The sequence below is a fragment of the Panulirus ornatus genome, chromosome 14 (assembly GCF_036320965.1).
Source record: "Panulirus ornatus isolate Po-2019 chromosome 14, ASM3632096v1, whole genome shotgun sequence".
In the NCBI taxonomy this organism is placed as follows: Eukaryota; Metazoa; Arthropoda; class Malacostraca; order Decapoda; family Palinuridae; genus Panulirus; species Panulirus ornatus.
Genome location: NC_092237.1, coordinates 10,931,147 through 10,952,426, shown reverse-complemented (window position 1 = coordinate 10,952,426; position 21,280 = coordinate 10,931,147). Strand labels below are relative to the sequence as shown.

At 42.5% G+C, this 21,280-nt stretch overlaps 1 protein-coding gene across 1 annotated transcript in view; it reads left to right on the top strand.

The window, feature by feature from the left end:
- Nucleotides 1-4,243: 4,243 nt before the first annotated feature.
- The window catches only part of LOC139753308 (uncharacterized), a 29,408-nt gene continuing 12,371 nt past the window's right edge, over nt 4,244-21,280 (top strand). The window contains 7 exon segments of the mRNA XM_071669609.1: nt 4,244-4,380; nt 12,510-12,578; nt 14,343-14,476; nt 17,846-18,046; nt 18,195-18,552; nt 18,709-19,103; nt 19,222-21,268. Of these exon segments, the coding sequence (XP_071525710.1) occupies nt 4,332-4,380; nt 12,510-12,578; nt 14,343-14,476; nt 17,846-18,046; nt 18,195-18,552; nt 18,709-19,103; nt 19,222-21,268 (3,253 nt within the window). The 5' untranslated portion in view covers nt 4,244-4,331.

Below are 21,280 nucleotides of genomic sequence, written 5' to 3'. Positions count from 1 at the left end.
GTGGAGAAGAGAACAGACGACAAGACACATTCTTGAGGGGCTATCTTACGGTGGTCCAATTCATCATTATGCATTTGGTCGGGGCTAAAGTCTCATCAACCATGTATATAACTGGATATCGTCTGCATGCTTTTGTTGGTTGTTGTAATCTTGGATACACCTTACTGTTCTGATAGCTCCAGCATCATCTGTAAACATACACAAGTATAATTCAGTTCCTTTTGGTAAGTCATCTACCTAAGTCAGCAATGACAGCGACCCCCCCAAGACAGAAACCTTTAGGCCACCAGTGCCTCCTCTATCCAGTTCGAAATACCTCCTCTGACATGCATCTTTTGTCACTCTAAGGTTCTTTTAACATAAGCTCTTTTCTCTAAACCCATTTCGTCTCTCACTTTAGTAGTTCCTCCTCTGTAAACAATCATCTCTTTATTCTCTGATCATCTTTCTCAGATCGTATTGACTTTCTTAAAACCAGTTATGGTAATTGTTCTCTTCCATTCCTATGGGCCTTGACCTCTGCCAATGTCTTTTAAAGAACACCTCAAGTGGCCTCTCAAGTGTTTCTGTATAATCCCTAAGTACACAAGAGAAACATTCTTCAGTTGTACATGCCTGATGTGCATCTCCATACCTCAATATCTCACTGATGTCTTCTTGTCTAACAGCCTTCCTACTTTCGATAATCTCTTCTCCCTCCCGTCTCGTCACAGTTCCCTTCATCGACCAACAGACATCTGGACCTTAGCATGAAGCCCAGCACGTAGTTCCTCTTCTACTTTAAGGATGTCTAATGTCCTGAATACTCATTTCTCTCATACGTTTAGCATCACTTGCTTGCATATTCACTTAGGATTCGAGTGCTGGGAAACCACTGGCCTTTATACACATGTATGATACCAGCATGTACACATATCTGCCAATGGCATGTACACATGTATATCAGTGGCATATACACATGTCTGCCACTGGCATGTACACATGTCTACCACGGGCAAGTTCACCTTTCTACCACTGGGATTCACACATGTCTATCATTGGCATGTGCCCTTTTCTAGCCATATTTACATATGTCTACCAGTGGTATGAATACAGTTCTACAAGTGGTATGTATACCTGTCTACCACTGGCACGTACATATATATATATATATATATATATATATATATATATATATATATATATACACCACTGGCATGTAAAGCCAAAGACATGTACGTAGCAGATGTGTTCCAAGTTTCGTCCAGAACTAATCACAACATTAGGCATATTCATAATCATATCCAACAATGGCTCTATCCACAGGTATGCAAGATAATACGGAAGTCCATGGCTAATTATGTTTACAAACACGTATAATGACGGGTGTCATTGTAAATAATCATATCTACAAGTAGGTATATCAACTAGTGCCTTCGAATCCAGTAATGTCCACGTGCAGATATGTCTACCTACAGAGTATATATAAGTCTAAGAAAAGAAATATCTACAAATATCTCTACAAATGGATATGTATCTTTTTAAGAGGTAGATTCCACAAGCAACATTCACAACTGCGCCTATCCGAAGCCATACGTATCCACGAGTAGGTATGTGAGCACGTAAAGATTGCTGAGGCGTACTTCCTCAAATGGGTGCGGGCACAGGAATCTATAAAAGAGACCTATAGGGGTCAATTGTGCCGACATTTGTCGGCGGAGTTGCATATTAGGGGAACCATGACGGATCATGGTATCTGCTGACAAAGAGTAGGATTGCAATGACGTCTATGGATGAGAAAACGTCTTAGAAGCTCTTCGCAACACAGACCAAGACTGGAGTACGCCTGGCAGTTCCAGTCACCGCCACACCTAAAGAGGCACAAAGATCTGATTTAGAGGATCCACAGAAGAAAAGTTAAGGTTTCTCAATTAAGAAAGCTTGGCTAAATGAAAGGCTGAGGGCAAGCCGTCTGTCCAAGATGGAGAAGAGAGGGGGGAGATAAAGAGGGGTAACATGAGTGCAGCCTTCGAGTCTTTAAACCGGTAGGACGATGCTGACAGCGGACGGTTGTTGACGAGATGCATCACCTGCCTAACAAGAGGCCATAACAAATAGCTGGGACAAGAGACTTGTAGACCGCACAGAAGCGCTGTTATAATGTGAGGGGTGGTGGATGGTGGTTGAACCAGGTTAGCTCAATAAGGACACTGAGTGAATACCGGCGATTTACCACGGAAGTTTAAATGATACTTGATGACGTAAAAAGTTCTAGAAATGGGGCCTACGAGCGTAGAACTCTCTCTCTCTCTCTCTCTCTCTCTCTCTCTCTCTCTCTCTCTCTCTCTCTCTCTCTCTCTCTCTCTCTCTCACTGCTGTACACACAGGATTTCATCAATAAGTAATTCCTAGTATATCCATAACTAGGACGTTCTTAAAAAAATCTAAATGTCCACAAATAAGGATGACCACAACAAACACCTCTGTACACACACAAGTGCATGGTTATAAGTACGTCAACAAGTGTGGCCATTGCTACACACAGCACAGCCGAGATTTTCATGATAGTTTCAGATTACGTTACGTTAGTTTCAGATTACGTTACGTTAAGTTACATGACGCTAGATGACGGAAGAAGAATTTCTCGACCGCGCACTACGTTCTTGCAGACTGGCGTCGCACAGGACAATATCAACTTCCTCTCTCGCTGGGCCACTTGACCTCGCCTCCATACATGTGGCTGACCTTCACCGCCATACGCGGGTGTGACCAGACTCTTCCTTGGAAGGTGGTGGTGACCTAGCGTGATGGCATATGCTTACCCACCGAGGCTGGCACGTTACGAGACAAGAACCTCTTGACAATGATATTGTCATCCTTAATAATAACTCCAACGGTTCTGTCTATCAGAGGATTGGATATGAATGTTGTACGTAGTCTGGGGCATTCCAGGAAGGGCTCATCAATCATCGTCTCTCATACTGGACGATGAAATAGGTTTTCCAGGGTCTACCTTTAGAGCAAGCAAAGTCGACAGACTCTTAACGAAGTCTCAATAACTCGCGACACTTTACTGAATCGCAACGGACAGTGTGGAAGACTACTGGACCTCTCTATTGGCAGTTTTTCCACTTTCTCTCTCTCTCTCTCTCTCTCTCTCTCTCTCTCTCTCTCTCTCTCTCTCTCTCTCTCTCCGTCCAGCAACGTATTAGTCTTCGCGCTTATCACCAATTTTTTTATACCGGTGGTAAATTAGGTGAACGTTATTCAGAGCAAAGAAAGAATGCTTATCACAGCAGGCAAAGTGCACCTGATAGAGCAGCCGTATGAGAAAAACTCCAGAGGCAGATAAGTTGAAGAGCAAGAACACACTCATTATCCAAGCAAAATGTTCCACAATAATTCGTCCTTGGGTTTGTTGTCTGCATAATAGGTATAACCACAAATAGGTATGCATATGTACATCTCTAAAACTGGTTACGTCCACAATAGATATGATCGCAGCATGTCCATAGATTAGTAGTGGGTAGACGCGTTCACATCTAGGCTTTCTTCAAAAGTGTTTAATACGCGTGTTTGAAGATGGGGTTATGTCCATATGTTGGAACCTTCACCAGCGGCACCTCACCTGTGTAAATCACGAAGGAATAACGGTTTAGTAACATGGACGAACGTTCTCAAAAGCGTCCATAATTCAGGTAATGATATAGGGATATGTACAAGACGCGTCCTTACTAGGCATATTCAGAAGGCATATCTACCAATAGGCATGACCTTATTGGGTATATACCCGACAATGCACGCCCTTATTAGATATATTCACAAGTAGGCATGTCCTTACTAGATATATCCACGAGAAAAAAAAAAAAAGACGTCGGCAAATATGCAAGTTCTTATTAGATATGTCTATAAGCATGCGTATCCTAACTAGGTATACCTAAACAGAGGCATGTCCTTAGTAGGCATACCTACATGTAGACACGTCCTTACTAGGCATATCCACAAGTAGGCATGTCCGTAGCCAGCAGAAGGGTCAGGGGAAGGGGGTAGGGGTGGGGGTGGGGGGTCAATCATTGGAGTATTTGTCACATGACAGCTGATTGTCACCTGGCCAACCTTTGTTTCACAAGCTAACGTCGTGTTTCGGTCCCTCACGAAGACCCGACCCCTCCGCTGGGGGGGTAAGAATGAACGCTGCGTGAGCGTTAGGTTTCGGTGTGGCACTGGTGGCACTCATTGAGGCAGTGGACCCCCGGTCCTCTGTGCTTTGGGTATATAAGTCATAAGTAGGAGGGGAGTGTAGCCAGTGGAGCAACGACTAGACCTGTCCGAGGACAGTGTGAGTCGACGCCATGCGTTCAGTGCTCCTCCTCACCGCCTTGGCCGCGTCCGCCCTAGCAGGTAAATTCATCCCAGCTGTGACAGTGATGTGTCTCCAGCGTTACAAGTGCAAGTGCTGGTTGTAACGCCCTGCTAGGTAGATCTTCCAGCTGTGACAGTGATGCGGTGTCCTAGCCGTCATTAGTGCTGGCTGTAACACTGGCTGGTAGATACTCAAGTGTGACAGTGATGTAATGTCTCGGGCGTTACAGGTGCTAGATGTAATAACTCGGGCGTTACTTGTTCCAGCTGTAATGTTTTGGCCGTTACGGGTGTTTGTTGTAACGTCTTAGGCGTTACAGGTGCCAAATGTCATGTCTCAGGTGGTACTACTTCCAGCTGTAATGTCTCTGGCGTTACATGTGACTTTCCTTGTAATGGCTTTGGCGTTACAGGTAGCGGCTGTAACGTCTCGGGTGTTACAGGTGCCTGCTGTAATATCTCAGGTATTACAGGTGCCAGTTGTAATGTTTCAGGTGTTACAGGCACCAGCTGTAACGTCTCAGGTGTTACAGGCACCAGCTGTAATGTCTCAGGTGTTACAGGTACCAGCTGTAATATCTCGTGTGTTACAGGTACCGGCTGTAATGTCACGTGTGTTACAGGTACCAGCTGTAATATCTCAGGTGTTACAGGTGCCAGCTGTAATGTCTCAGGTGTTACAGGCACCAGCTGTAACGTCTCAGGTGTTGCAGGCACCAGCTGTAATGTCTCGTGTGTTACAGGTACCAGCTGTAATGTCTCGTGTGTAACAGGTACCGGCTGTAATGTCTCGTGTGTAACAGGTACCAGCTGTAATGCACTGGTAGTCTTGTATCTGAGTGACACTTGGTGTGTCTGGTGCTGCTGGAGGTTGTGGTAGGGAGACAGTGGTGCGATGTCTCTCGGGCGTTACAAGGGGGGGGGGATAACTCTAACGTCCTGGCGGGCAGATCATTGGATGTTACAGGCGCAACCTGTAACAACAACCCGTAACGCTGGTAGTGGTAGAACTTTCAGAGCGCCTGGTGTGGCCTGCGGTGGCATTAGGTGAGCTGTGTGTCGACCATCGGCGGCGCAGGCGCGCACACACACACACCCCGCGGCTGCAACCTCCAGCAATGCTGGCCATTTACCAGGGTTAGGCTGAGACTCTTGCAATGGTCTCTTGTGGGTGTAATGCGCAGTTGTGGCGTCGCGCTGCCGTGTGGTTGCTCCCCCATGCGTCGCTTGTTTACTTTTAAACGGGTAACGATGGTTTATGCCGAGCCTGGACTGACTCTGGCCACAAAGCAACATTGACGGTAAATGAGTTCGGAAGGTTTGAACGAGGGATAGCACAGCGTACGCTTGTTACGGTGTGGTACGAACACGGTTCCTTTTGGGATGTGGGAGAGAGAGAGAGAGAGAGAGAGAGAGAGAGAGAGAGAGAGAGAGATTGTTCCAGAAGTTGTATATCGGTGGTGTGTATATGTGTGTGTGTGTGTGTGTGTGTGTGTGTGTGTGTGGCGCGAGGCGGCCAGTAGGGAGCGGTAGCTGGGGGGGGGGGGGGGGGGTCACATGACCTCAGCATACATTAACTTTACTGGTGGAGGGTCTGGCTCGCCAGCCACCCACCCACCAACCTTCCTCCTCCATCCCTTTATTTACTCTCTTCCGCTCCTGATGATGACGTAACGCTTCACCGCGGGTCTGCTGCTTCACATCCACCATTTATTGACGACATATATTTTCCTCCCTCCCTCCCTCCCTCCCGGTTTCTCTGGTCGAGTGTGTGTGTGTGTTGAGCTTGACACGGGGCTGCTCCTCCACTCCCGTGACGTGAGCTTTGTTCAGGCGGAGGTGTGTGTGGTGAAGCATACCAACGCTGTATGTATGTGTGTGTGTGTGAGGGATGCAGGAGTGGGTGGGGAGGGGGTCTATAACTGACATCCCGTCCACACACACACACACACACACACACACATACACACACAGACGGCCTGGCCATGTATCCACCGCTACACACCCTCAATATGACTCACTTAACACGAGATTTTATTTTTTTTCTTGACGGTGACCAACATGACACGGACGATTAAAGTTGGAGAGAGAGAGAGAGAGAGAGAGAGAGAGAGAGAGAGAGAGAGAGAGAGAGAGAGAGAGAGAGAGAGAGAGAGAGAGAGAGAGAGAGAGAGAGAGAGAGAGAGAGACTAGAAATCAGTAAGGCCTCTTACGGGAAGATACACTAGGTTAGGTGAAGACGGGAAGACAAAAGAAGGAAGACAGCCTCACAGCTTAGCTGTTCAAGGAAAGCGGGGTATCACAGCTGCCAATCCTTGGATGTTTCTCTGTACATAAACAAGTCGACATCAAACATGAAAATCGTCTTTTCATCACTCTGTTTACCATATAAACTGTGGTTCTGATCAGCTCATCATTTACGTCAAAAAAAACCCTCACGATGCAATGACTTGTCTTTTTTTTTTTTCGAGGGACATATTTCATGAAAAAAGAAAAATCACTGTATATTACTCTATTACTGTGACACCAATGATAAGGAAGTCATGGGGGATGTGTGTCATAACCCATGGCCAACAGCACTGCCGCTGGCGCTAGTGTGTGTGGCACAAACAGTGAGGCCGTCATGGGGGTTGTCATAACCCGTGGCCAGCTGCAGCAGCAGCAGCAGCAGTGTGTGGCACCAACACTCAAGCGGCCACGATTGAAAAGCAGCAACAGTCACAACAAGACAGTACACCTGTTGTCACGCTGACACCAGTATATATAATCCAGGTGATGTTATAGAGCCAGCGTCTGATTTAATATACGCATGACGCAGTCCATGACCTGTCTCATGTCCCCTATTGGATGGTCGCATTCATGCGGTGACTTTCTCAGTAGCCTGAATGATGAGGTCCCACATGTTAGCCCTTGAACGCGACCTTTCAGGATATTGCTGTGAGCCTCGGATACCATGCCGTAACCTCGGACGTATAACCACTCTTGTTGAAGTGACAGATGACTGACCTGACGCCACCATACCTTCAAAAAGCTGCCTAGTTCTCCATGCGGGTATGAATTAAGATATCGTCTCTTCATTCTGAAAGTCTGATCTTACGCCTAATGATGAACGGCCAATGTGAAGATGGTGCTCGATGTCTTCTTGACTGCATCGCTCGTATCAGACGATGATGATGACGATGATGATGTTTTACATTTACCTGCTAATTTGATAACATTAGATTATTAGTGGTTCATAAGAGGATGATACTTCTTGAATCATCGTTTAGGAATCTCGTGTCTCTTAGCAGATGGTAGGACACAACACTGCCAGTAGAGGCTGTTGGGAATGGTCGACAAATAACAGCTGTCTGGACCAATGATCGGGGCCGCTGGACGTTACATCTGTGCCCACAGTGTTTTGTGTACATGATCTTGATGGTATCATTACATTATGCATTACAACGAGAGACTGGCGCTACCTCGCTAATGAGGGAAAAATGTATGTAGTTGCCCAAAGACAAACATCCATATATATATATATATATATATATATATATATATATATATATATATATATATATATATATATATATATATATATATATATATCATTTGTTAAAGACCAATGCATATTTAACATTTATCAGCTTTCTATCGATATTTTTCAATCTTTTTCACCACACGCTTTGCTTCATTAGATAAAGCGTGAATCAAATGTCCTCTATTCAATGTCACTAATTCTTGTAATACATGAGACGTTCGGGCACACGAACACTGCCCATCCACAGTCAAGCTGATCTGAAAATACAACACATATTACAAAGAATAAAACAGGAATAAATGACATCTTTAAGGCGATACAGGTGAGAGAGGTCACGTAGATCATTATTATGTTGATCCGCGGACCGTGTTCCCTCGAAGCTGATGCAGGGTAGTGAGGTTGGGACGGGTCAAACTCAGTGGGTCAATGGTTAGGGGTTTACCTAAGGTCTACGCACCAGAGAAAGTCCGGTGGAGGTAGAAAGTGGCGTCATTTGCAGTGTGGTAGAAAATAATGATAGTAGAGGCTTAGCTTGTAATGTACTTTGATTACTTATGAAGGGATTATTCATATATATATATATATATATATATATATATATATATATATATATATATATATATATATATATATATATTTTTTTTTTTTTTTTTTTTTTTTTTAAATGTTCTTGGCTTCCGAAGTGGGTCCACGCTGATAACGTAGTATGAACGTTATAGTTTTAGATCTGACGAAACGTTGCCAATGAAAGTTTCTCCTACGTTTTCAAACACAGCATAACTTGCTGAAGTATGTGTAGTGTGCGACGACGGTCCGTGTGGGTATGGCGGCCACGACCCGTGTGCCTGGATATTGCCCAACAGTATAAGGCTGACCTTCAGGCACCGGATGTGTCGTGAAACATCCAATCTAGTCCAGTTCTCCACGCGCATTGAACCCCGGACCACATTTTGTTGGTTCTTTACATCACAGTCGTGAAATGGGATCACCAGTGAACGACAAAGTTGAGATAGAATAGTCACTATGAAAATAATCCATGAAAGTGATAACTGTCGTAAGAGTTAAGTTTTCAGGAGTTTATCAGTTGCGATGACTGAGTGACTGACTGACTGCAGGATAAAAGAAAGAAAGAAAAAAAGAATCCCCAGTGGGGGTCAAGCATTCACTTGACCTCCGTATCAACCCGGGATGTTGCGTTATCTCCTTATCTTGTTGACGAAGTCATGCTTTATCAGCTGTTGTTCCCGCAGAAGCAAGTTATCAGAGAGAAGGCGCCCAAATCAACATTCAAGCGGAGTACAATGCCTGACAATTTTCATTTTTTTCCGGCTTTTACAAGAATACAGGATTTATTGCTCGTCATCCTTGGCTTCTGATTACAGGACTCAAGGAACGATTACAGCACAGCGGCAACAGTGACGAATGCCTTGCTTAAGGAACCGGCCACAGCAAGCTTAGCCTTCGCGACCCGAGTGGAGCACCAAACCACAACGATCAACTCAGCGTAGCTCTCCCGAAGGAGCGGCTACGACCATAAACACACACACACACCCAAGTCAATCTCGGATCTGCAGCGGACGGGTAAAAAGACTTGACAACATTCGCTACGCGTTATCCCAGCCAAGCTGATATCAGTCTACGATGGCGGAGGTCAACTGACTGATCACCCACAATGAGAAAACAGTAGATTTATATAAAAGTTGATGACTTCGGGTAATAGAATGCAACCGAGGGGAGAGTTTTGAAATGATTTGTTATCATTCGTAACGTTTTCTTCTGAGTGAAATAAGTGAGTTGAACAATTTGGTTATGACAGGCAACCTACTGGATATCCAGGTGTTCAGCGTCCGGTGTACAATTCTTATCTAAAGAATATCATTTTTCTTTTTACCGAGAGGGGGTAAGATCCTGATGAAATTTTGAATGGAGTTCCTAAAACTAAAGAAAATTCAGATATGTATGATAATGATAATAATAATAATAATAATAATGATAATGATGATAATAATGATGATGATAATAATAATAATAATAATAATAATAATAATAATAATAATAATAATAATAATTATAATAATGATGATAATAATAATAATAATAATAATAATAATAATAATAATAATAATAATAATGATAATGATATTATCATTATTATTATCATTATTATTATTATTATTATTATTATTATTATTATTATTACTATTATTAATAACAGTAATAATAATGACAATAATAATAATAATAATAATAATAATAATAATAATAATAATAATAATAATAATAATAATAATAATAATGATGATAACAAAAGTAATAATAATAATAATAATAATGATAATAAAATGGAATGTAAGGGAACAAGGATGGTCGTTGACTACAGGCTTTCCACATATACCCACGACGAGATGTTTCTACAACTCCTCGCCCAACTTATTCTCATCTATTAGGGGCGATCATATCCGAGTTGTTAGCGTATCCAAGCAATCACGCAAATGGTGCTGGGTTCGAATCCTTACTGTTGGAGGGCATTTTGTGTTTATGAAAAGTTCGCGTCCATATGCACTATATTTGTGTGTGTGTATATATATATATATATATATATATATATATATAGTAGATGATATTATAGCGTTAAGTGACCATCCAACGTTAGCAACGTTTTTCTTCACTACCATTGATAATATTACATACTGTTACTGGTCACACACGTCACAGAATGTAGCCCTGTGTAACAGCTCTTCCTTGCAGTCATGAAAATGAAAGACTCTGCTGTTGTAAACACTGCTGGCTTCTGAATTTGACGAGGTTTGTGGGGTCCTAGGCTTTTGGGCAATGTTGGTAATGCTCTCACAGTAATTAGGCTTTTGGGCAGTGTTGGTAATGCTCTCACAGTAATTAGGCTTTTGGGCAGTATTGGTAATGATCTCACAGTAATTAGGCTTTTGGGCAACGTTGGTAATGCTCTCACAGTAATTAGGCTTTTGGGCAGTGTTGGTAATGCTCTCACAGTAATTAGGCTTTTGGGCAGTGTTGGTAATGCTCTCACAGTAATTAGGCTTTTGGGCAATGTTGGTAATGCTCTCACAGTAATTTGGCTTTTGGGCAGTGTTGGTAATGCTCTCACAGTAATTAGGCTTTTGGGCAATGTTGGTAATGCTCTCACAGTAATTTGGCTTTTGGGCAGTGTTGGTAATGCTCTCACAGTAATTAGGCTTTTGGGCAGTGTTGGTAATGCTCTCACAGTAATTAGGCTTTTGGGCAATGTTGGTAATGCTCTCACAGTAATTTGGCTTTTGGGCAGTGTTGGTAATGCTCTCACAGTAATTAGGCTTTTGGGCAGTGTTGGTAATGCTCTCACAGTAATTAGGCTTTTGGGCAGTGTTGGTAATGCTCTCACAGTAATTAGGCTTTTGGGCAATTAGTAATTAGGCTTTTGGGCAGTGTTGGTAATGCTCTCACAGCAATTAGGCTTTTGGGCTGTGTTGGTAATGCTCTCACAGTAATCAGGCTTTTGGGCAGTGTTGGTAATGCTCTCACAGTAATGGGTAACGCTGTGGGTCCTAGGCTTTTGGGCAGTGTTGGTAATGCTTTCCCCGTAATGGGTAACGCTGACACCATCCTTCAACGCTATATCTCTGACACACATTGTACGTTCTCTTTCTTTTCGAGCACAGTTATTTGAATACTAAGCCCAGTTAACGTATTGCCTTTTCAATCTCCATTGCAACTTTTACCTATTGGTTCGTCACATTTCTCCTCCTATTCAGTTTCAAATCTTATACAGAAGCTCCGGGGTAGATCACAGAAGCTTCACTGCTGTAGGACTTTGCTGTAGGACTTTTTTATCCCTTGAGTGGTGTGGTCCAGGTTCACTAAGGTCATCTGACTTAGTTGCTGACCATGGTTGGCACATTTGCGGTAAACACTGCTCTATCTCATCTTCGACACCCTATTGCTGTTGTCTTCACTTGTTCCACTGTCAATATCGTTGTTATACTTACATCTTTCGTTGCTTTTAATGTATTCTATCAACTATCGCAGCTGGCTTCGTCTATCTCATGCAATATCTTTGTAAAAATTGGCTATTGGCTAAAAGTTCATCTTTGCGAAGATGAAACATAGGTTAATTGTGCCAGCACCTGGGCAGTGTTAACATACTGTATGTTGTGTACTACATCGGGCTTGAAATGTTATTTCTATCTACACCACCTCGTAGCTTTGCACTTTTGTGGAATGTTTTTGTAATGATATTTCATGTACACTATCTACTTTAGCCAGTCTAACGATAATCTCATTTACATAAAGTTAACTTTATTGATTTTCAGACACGTATACATAACTCTTAAACTGTAAATAACCTTTCAGAAGCCTTGATGTATGAATCTTATACACCGAGTCAACTTACCAACAGTAACCTCTGAGCACACTTATATAGCTCCTATATAAGTCATCTCACCTACAGCATCTAGGTTCCTTCATATACGACTCAAATCTAAAATCATTTCAGCTCCTGTGACCTCCTGGCATTTCTATGCAACGCCAACCCCGTCAGAGTACGAGGTCACTTCATCTCCCTCGAGAATCAAACACTCTCCACCCTCAATAATATCCATAGTGATTACATCCCATCATTAATTTTTTCCAGGGCCCACGGGTCTGCGACAGACGTGCGCGCTCCACTGCACTGAAGCCAACACATTTTCCTACGATACAGGTAAATATATATATTGCATACTTTACGTCGACTGATTCTAGCACGAACCTTGGCAATAATCCTTGATTGTCATTGTTGTTGTTGCTGTTGGATTCAAGGGTCATCAACAGTTACACAAGTTATTATGCCAGAATTAATACCACGGGTAACCCTGCTCAAGAACAAGTAGTGGTTCTCTGCTCAAAGGGTTTAAGTCAAGGCTGATGTTTTAGCAACAGTCGTTCTGGCCCATCTTGGTGTTGAGTGCTTACGCTCGTCACAACTACCACTGCTTACACCACCACCACCACAATCATCACCGCTTGCTATGACCACAACGACCACTGCTTACTACCACTACAACTACCCATTGGATAGAATCACCACAACAGCCACTGCTTACCACAGCCACAATTACCACTACTTAGCATCACCACCCCTTCCACTGGTGCTTGCCACCATCACAACTACCACTGCTCATTTGCCTTCAAGGGAGAGATTGTGGCTAGCAATGTCAAGTAAAGACTCAGTGGCAGGTAATGTCACTACGTTAGTAGAGGCACAATATATCTGCACATAGAGCTGAAGAAAGGTTTGCCTCCAAATTACTTATCGAATACTGCTTTATATATATATATATATATATATATATATATATATATATATATATATATATATATATATATATATATATATATATATATATATATATATAATTGATAATAATGATAATGATAATGATAATAAAAATTATAACAATTATAATCATAATACTAACAGAACGATGAAAAACATTTATATGATTCATATCAACTTTCCATAAAGACATTCATTCAGCAGAGAACAGCCAATATGGACGTTCGTGAAGTGAGAGTACTTGCAGCTACACCATATTATTTACCGCACGGTACAACATCATCATCTCTTGTACGACAGCGGAAGCCGGCGCCTCTGGCTCGATTGTTCAAAAGAGCTATATAGTCACACTCAGTTACCAGACCATTATATTATTTCCCCCACCCCCAGGATGAATACTAGACCGATACACTGACAGCCTTACAGAATGATCCATCGAATCAGCTAAGCGAAATCAAATCAAATAGTCACAGGCACTGAAGAATTCAAAATGAAGAGGGGTGTATCAATAGCCTCGCGACTTGAAAAAGAGCCCTCGCGTGGATGACGTAGCCAACATTTAACTTGGTGGGTGTAAACAATCCACCTTACACATGGTCCAGCTGAGGTTAGGTTAGGTTAGGTTAGGTTAGGTTAGGTTATCAACCACATTCTCTGGTCAGGATGAACGAGTCACCTCACTCATGCTTATAGGCATTGTCACGAGCTACCAGATTATATATATATATATATATATATATATATATATATATATATATATATATATATATATATATATATATATATATATATATACTTTTTCCGGCTGTAAAGTGATCAGGAAATGAATTACGATGAAAATCAAAACCTTCATTAGTTGTATTACACAACTGTTATAGGCAAAATGCAAGCTGAGACAGGAGGTTGTAAAGCAGTCGAAGGGTTCATACACGAGCAAAACTAACACTCGGCTGTTCTCTCCATTTGCCATTTCATAAAACTTGTTTCCAGTTTTGAACGGATACTGAACCTTGTTACACATCGCCACCACCCGACTACCACCATCCTTTCCAAACTTAAGTGAGAATGTGGGATGTTTCACATGTTACCATATGCAAGCAATGAAGGTCTGAGGAAACACCAGATTAACACCAGTCTTTTCACCCGTAGGCAAGAGCTATGTGTACCAATACTCCGTGACGACCTCCACCGCCCTCCTGGGCACCTTCGATGATGACGCCCGCATGCACATCACGGCCAACGCTCACGTTGACGTCACCGCTCCCTGCGAGTACACTCTCAGGGTGAGTTCTTCATGATAAGTCAAACCCAACAACGGGTTTGTTTATAACAGTTATAAGTACCACCTAATACTTGTTTCAGAAATTAAAAAAAGTATATCATGACTACGTATGTACATTGTCATATTTATTCATATTCTATTCATTTTGCTTTGTCGCTGTCTCCCGTGTTTGCGAGGTAGCGCAAGGAAACAGACGAAAGAAATGGCCCAACCCACCCCCTTACACGTGTATATACATACACGTCTACACACGCAAATATACATACCTATACATCTCAATGTACACATATATATACACACACAGACATGTACATATATACACATGTGCATAATTCAAACTGTCTGCCTATATTTATTCCCATCGCCACCTCGCCACACATGGAATAACATCCCCCTCCCCCCTCATGTGTGCGAGGTAGCGCTAGGAAAAGACAAAAAAAGGCCCCATTCGTTCACACACACACACACGCATATATATATATATATATATATATATATATATATATATATATATATATATATATATATATATATATCCCTGGGGATAGGGGAGAAAGAATACTTCCCACGTATTCCCTGCGTGTCGTAGAAGGCGACTAAAAGGGGAGGGAGCGGGGGGCTGGAAATCCTCCCCTCTTGTTTTTTCTTTTAACTTTCCAAGAGAAGGAACAGAGAAGGGGGCCAGGTGAGGATATTTCCTCAGAGGCCCAGTCCTCTGTTCTTAACGCTACCTTGCTAATGCGGGAAATGGCGAATAGTTTGAAAGAAAAAGAATATATATATATATATGTATATATATATATATATACATATATATATATATATATATATATATATATATATATATATATATATATATATATATATATATATTTTTTTTTTTTTTTTTTTTTATACTTTGTCGCTGTCTCCCGCGTTTGCGAGGTAGCGCAAGGAAACAGACGAAGGAAATGCCCCCCCCCCCCCCCCCCCCATACACATGTACATACACACGTCCACACACGCAAATATACATACCTACACATCTTTCCATGGTTTACCCCGGACGCTTCACATGCCTTGATTCAATCCACTGACAGCACGTCAACCCCTGTATACCACATCGCTCCACTTCACTCTATTCCTTGCCCTCCTTTCACCCTCCTGCATGTTCAGGCCCCGATCACACAAAATCCTTTTCATTCCATCTTTCCACCTCCAATTTGGTCTCCCTCTTCTCCTCGTTCCCTCCACCTCCGACACATATATCCTCTTGGTCAATCTTTCCTCACTCATTCTCTCCATGTGCCCAAACCATTTCAAAACACCCTCTTCTGCTCTCTCAACCACGCTCTGTTTATTTCCACACATCTCTCTTACCCTTACGTTACTTACTCGATCAAACCACCTCACACCACACATTGTCCTCAAACATCTCATTTCCAGCACATCCATCCTCCTGCGCACAACTCTATCCATAGCCCACGCCTCGCAACCATACAACATTGTTGGAACTACTATTCCTTCAAACATACCCATTTTTGCTTTCCGGGATAATGTTCTCGACTTCCACACATTTTTCAAGGCTCCCAAAATTTTCGCCCCCTCCCCCACCCTATGATCCACTTCCGCTTCCATGGTTCCATCCGCTGACAGATCCACTCCCAGATATCTAAAACACTTCACTTCCTCCAGTTTTTCTCCATTCAAACTCACCTCCCAATTGACTTGACCCTCAACCCTACTGTACCTAATAACCTTGCTCTTATTCACATTTACTCTTAACTTTCTTCTTCCACACACTTTACCAAACTCCGTCACCAGCTTCTGCAGTTTCTCACATGAATCCGCAACCAGCGCTGTATCATCAGCGAACAACAACTGACTCACTTCCCAAGCTCTCTCATCCCCAACAGACTTCATACTTGCCCCTCTTTCCAAAACTCTTGCATTTACCTCCCTAACAACCCCATCCATAAACAAATTAAACAACCATGGAGACATCACACACCCCTGCCGCAAACCTACATTCACTGAGAACCAATCACTTTCCTCTCTTCCTACACGTACACATGCCTTACATCCTCGATAAAAACTTTTCACTGCTTCTAACAACTTGCCTCCCACACCATATATTCTTAATATATATATATATATATATATATATATATATATTTTTTTTTTTTTTTTTTTCAAACTATTCGCCATTTTCCGCGTTAGCGAGGTAGCGCTAAGAACAGAGGACTGAGCCTTTGAGGGAATATCCTCACTTGGCCGCCTCCTCTGTTCCTTCTTTAGGAAAACAAAACGCGAGAGGAGAGGATTTCCAGCCCCCCGCTCCCTTCCCTTTTAGTCGCCTTCTACGACACGCAAGGAATACGTGGGAAGTATTCTTTCTTCCCTATCCCTAGGGATAATATATATATATATATATATATATATATATATATATATATATATATATATATATATATATATATATATATATATATATATATATATATATATATATATATATACACACCATTTTTGCTTTCTGAGATTATGTTCTCGACTTCCACACATTCTTCAACGCTCCCAGAACTTTCGCCCCCTCCCCCACCTTATGATTCACTTCCTCTTCCATGGTTCCATCCGCTGCCAAATCCACTCCCAGATATCTAAAACACTTCCTTCCTCCAGCTTTTCTCCATTCAAACTTACCTCCCAATTGACTTGTCCCTCAACCCTACTGTACCTAATAACCTTGCTCTTATTCACATTTACTCTCAGCTTTCTTCTTTCACACACTTTACCAAACTCAATCACCAGCTTCTGCAGTTTCTCACACGAATCAGCCACCCGCGCTGTATCATCAGCGAACAACAACTGACTCACTTCCCAAGCACATTTGGTCTCCCACCTCTCCTCGTTCCCTCCACTTCTGACACATATTTCCTCATTGTCAATCTTTCCTCACTCATTCTCTCCATGTGACAAAACCATTTCAATACACCCCCTTCTGCTCTATCAACCACACTCTTTTTATTACGACACATCTCTCTTACCCTTTCATTACTTACTCGATGAACCACCTCACACGACAGATTGTCCTCGAACATCTCATTTCTAACACATCCATCCTCCTCCGCACAACTCAATCTACAGCCTGCGCCTCGTAACCATATAACGTTGTTGGAACCACTATTCCTCAAACATACCCATTTTTGCTTTCCAATACATACATAATTATATATATATATATATATATATATATATATATATATATATATATATATATATATATATATATATATATATATATATATTCCTATGAGTCCACGGGGAAAATGAAACACGATAAGCTCCCAAGCGGGTATCAAGTATGAGACTGAATTTTATGGTTTTACAGTTGACCGAGGTCACTCTGGAAGGCTCGTCCCACGCGGAGGAGTTCGCTGCCGCCATCACCAAGTCTCCCCTGCGCTTCTCATTCCAAGATGGTCGCGTGGAGAGCGTCTGCAGCGAGGTGTCCGAGCCTGCTTGGGTCCTCAACATAAAGCGAGGTGTTCTCTCTACCTTCCAGAACTCCATGACTCGCCAGGTTAAAGAGGTACGCTCTTTATTCCCATAAAAGTGTTCCTCGTGTACATGATATACGGAATGTACCCTCAGGACGATAAACATTTCAACCACATAAATTCATACTGTTGTCGACGTTAGTGAAAAAAAAAAACTACTCCATTGCCTATATTTCACAGGACGTCCAAGAGACTGACATTTCTGGAGTCTGTGTAACTCACTATAAGAGTTTGATGGAGGGGAACGTGATGACTGTCGAGAAGGTTAAAGACCTCTCCTCCTGCACTGAGCGACCAGAACTAGCAGCCTACATTGCTTCCAAGCCTTACGACACTGACTCTCCCGTGCAGAGCCTTCCTATCTTCAAAAGCACACACAAGTGTAACCAAAGAATAGAAGAAGGAGTCCTAAGGACAGCAGAGTGTGAAGAGATCCACAAGTATCGCCCCTTCTCCAGCGACGAGGGTGGAGCTGTGACCACCGTAAAGACCACTATGTCACTTGTGTCTATGGACGGTCCAGCCCTTCCAGTTCCCGGTAAGTTTATATTTCTAGCAAAGACTTTTGTAGGTTTTACCAGAAGAAAATAAAGTCATGTATGCATCACCCAATATTCCTGGAAATACAGTTAAGACTATGATCTTCCATCGACTTCTTTTTTTATAAACATATTCTCATTATTTCATTTAGCAGACTATCAGTTCATCTCTAAATCTTTGGTGTTCGAGCAAACTGCAACCTCCAAACCAGAGGCTCAGGTTGAAGAAGTGGAAAAGATTCTGAACGATCTAGAAACGGCAGCAAATGATGAAATCCGTCCCGAGGTTCCTGTTCTCTTCTCCACTCTCGTAGCCTCTCTCAAGGACTTAGACTACCCAACGCTCAGCGCTGTTTACACTAACACCCGACACAGGCATTCCCGCAAGTTCCTCCTCGATGCTATGCCTCTTGTGGGAACTGCTGCTTCTGTTGGTGTGGTGAAGGACATGTTCCTCAATGGCGACATGACTAAAGCTGATGGAAATATTTGGTTTACATCGTTGGCGTTTCTCAAGAATCCCACTTCAGATATGTTCACTGCTATTGCTGTAAGTATAGAACCAATGTGATGAATCAGCAAGCTTATTTGAGAATACCTGTGTACTGATTTTAAAGATAAGGTGAATCACGATAATGTATTAACAAGAAATCTCTACTTTCTTACAGCCTCTTCTTGAAAACAACCCCAGCCAAGAAGCAATGCTGGGAATATCATCAATGGTGAATACCTACTGTAAAATCAAACCTGACTGCACTGCCGACCAAGGCGTTCGGCAGGTTCTTCGGCGCATCGAAACTCAGCTTGGGTATGATTGCCGTGCCGTTAATGAAGAGGAAAAGATGAAGGTACTAGTTGCACTCAAAGCCCTAGGTAATGCTGGACACTGGATAAACGCCAATGGTATCTTGCGGCAATGCTACACTGAAGATAACGCCATAGAGGTCCGAGTTGCCGCTATTGAAGCCTGGAGACACGCTCCTTGTGAATATGATCGCTCTAACCTTTTGGCCGCTTTCCAAGACGAAACACAGGACTCCGAAGTTCGTATTGCTGCTTACCTTGCTGTCATGACATGCCCAACTCAAACTATCGTCAACACTATCAAGGATCGTCTTACCTCAGAAGGTGTTAACCAAGTTGGATCTTTCATCTGGACTCACCTTACCAACATGCAAGAGTCAGCTGCTCCTGGCAAACAGTGGGCACGTGAAATGATTGGTGAGGAACTCCTCCAAAAGAAATTCAGCACAGAAGCTCTTAAGTTCTCTCGCAATTATGAGTCTTCCTTCTTCATGAATGAACTAAATGCAGGTGCAGCTGTTGAGAGTAATGTCATTTTCTCAAGCAAATCATTTCTGCCAAGGTCTGCTATGCTTAACCTCACTCTCGATCTCTTCGGCGAATCAATCAACCTCTTTGAATTTGGAGGTCGGATTGAAGGCTTTGAAGCCTATGTTGAACGATTCTTTGGACCTAACGGTTATTTCCCAGAAGAGACCATAGAGGGTATAATACGAAACATGCGTCAAGCCAAACCTGATGCTGAGGCAACAACTCTTGAGGGAATCCTTGATAATGTAACCAATGAGCCAGAAGGATCTTATTACCTACGCGTCTTTGGCAATGAACTACACTACAATCATTTCCATGGCTTAGAGGAACTAATGAAGAGTACTGGAGCTTCTAATCCATTGGATGTTTTGATGGATCTTGTTCGTGAAGGTGAAGTCGACTATACAAAATCACACCAACTGATTGATACTCATTACTCCATCCCTACAGCATCTGGCCTGCCACTGACTCTCACTGCTCAGGGTACAGCAACACTTGCCCTTAGAATGAATGGTACTTTTGAGGCTGAAAACCTCAAGAATATCAACATTGAGGGTCGCTTCCATCCTTCTGCAGCCGTACAAATGGATGGCCTCATGTTCGTAGATGCTCATATTACCCGCACTGGCTTGAAAATTTCCTCCACCCTTCACACGTCCACCTTCCTTGATGGCAGAGTTAAGATCCAAGGAGGCAAACTTGCCGACATTGCCTTTAACACACCGAGAGATAAAATTGAAGTTATAGATGTTAAGACTAAATTCTTCTTTTTAGAAGGTGACAAAGAGGTCCAACAGGAACCAGAAGCTATGGTAGAATATGAAGGTTGCACAAGCGGATTTAGCGGCATTGCAATGTGCGGGGAGCTAAGTTACACCCCAAGCTCTCCTCGCAGTCCGATTTTCCCCCTCTCAGGACCCGCTGCTGCTCGTGTGTACTTCAAGAAGACTGATACACATTCAGCATACATCTTGCGATTTACTCGTGAAGAAAATGGAATAGCTCTCTTGATGGACACCCCAGAGTCTCAAGCGGACCAAAGGATATTTCTTGCTTTCATGAAGGCTGAACAAGAAATTCATATCGACCTTCGTACACCTTTCAGGTCCCTCCAAGGTAATGCTGAATATGACTGGCGAAAGAATGATAAGCGTTTAACATTCGACCTGACGATAGATGAAAGTAACAGGTACAAAGTTGATGCTGGAATTAAGACAAGTGGAAATCGTGTCATGATAATTGAACCACATCTATTCCTGACTGGTCCTAGAGGTGAAATACTTAATGTTGTGGGAACTTTGCAAGCCAACGCACGTGATGCCAAGTATGGTGCTGATATAACCGTATCTAAAGTGACTCGTTCTCCAATTGTCCTTCGTGGTAAGTATAATT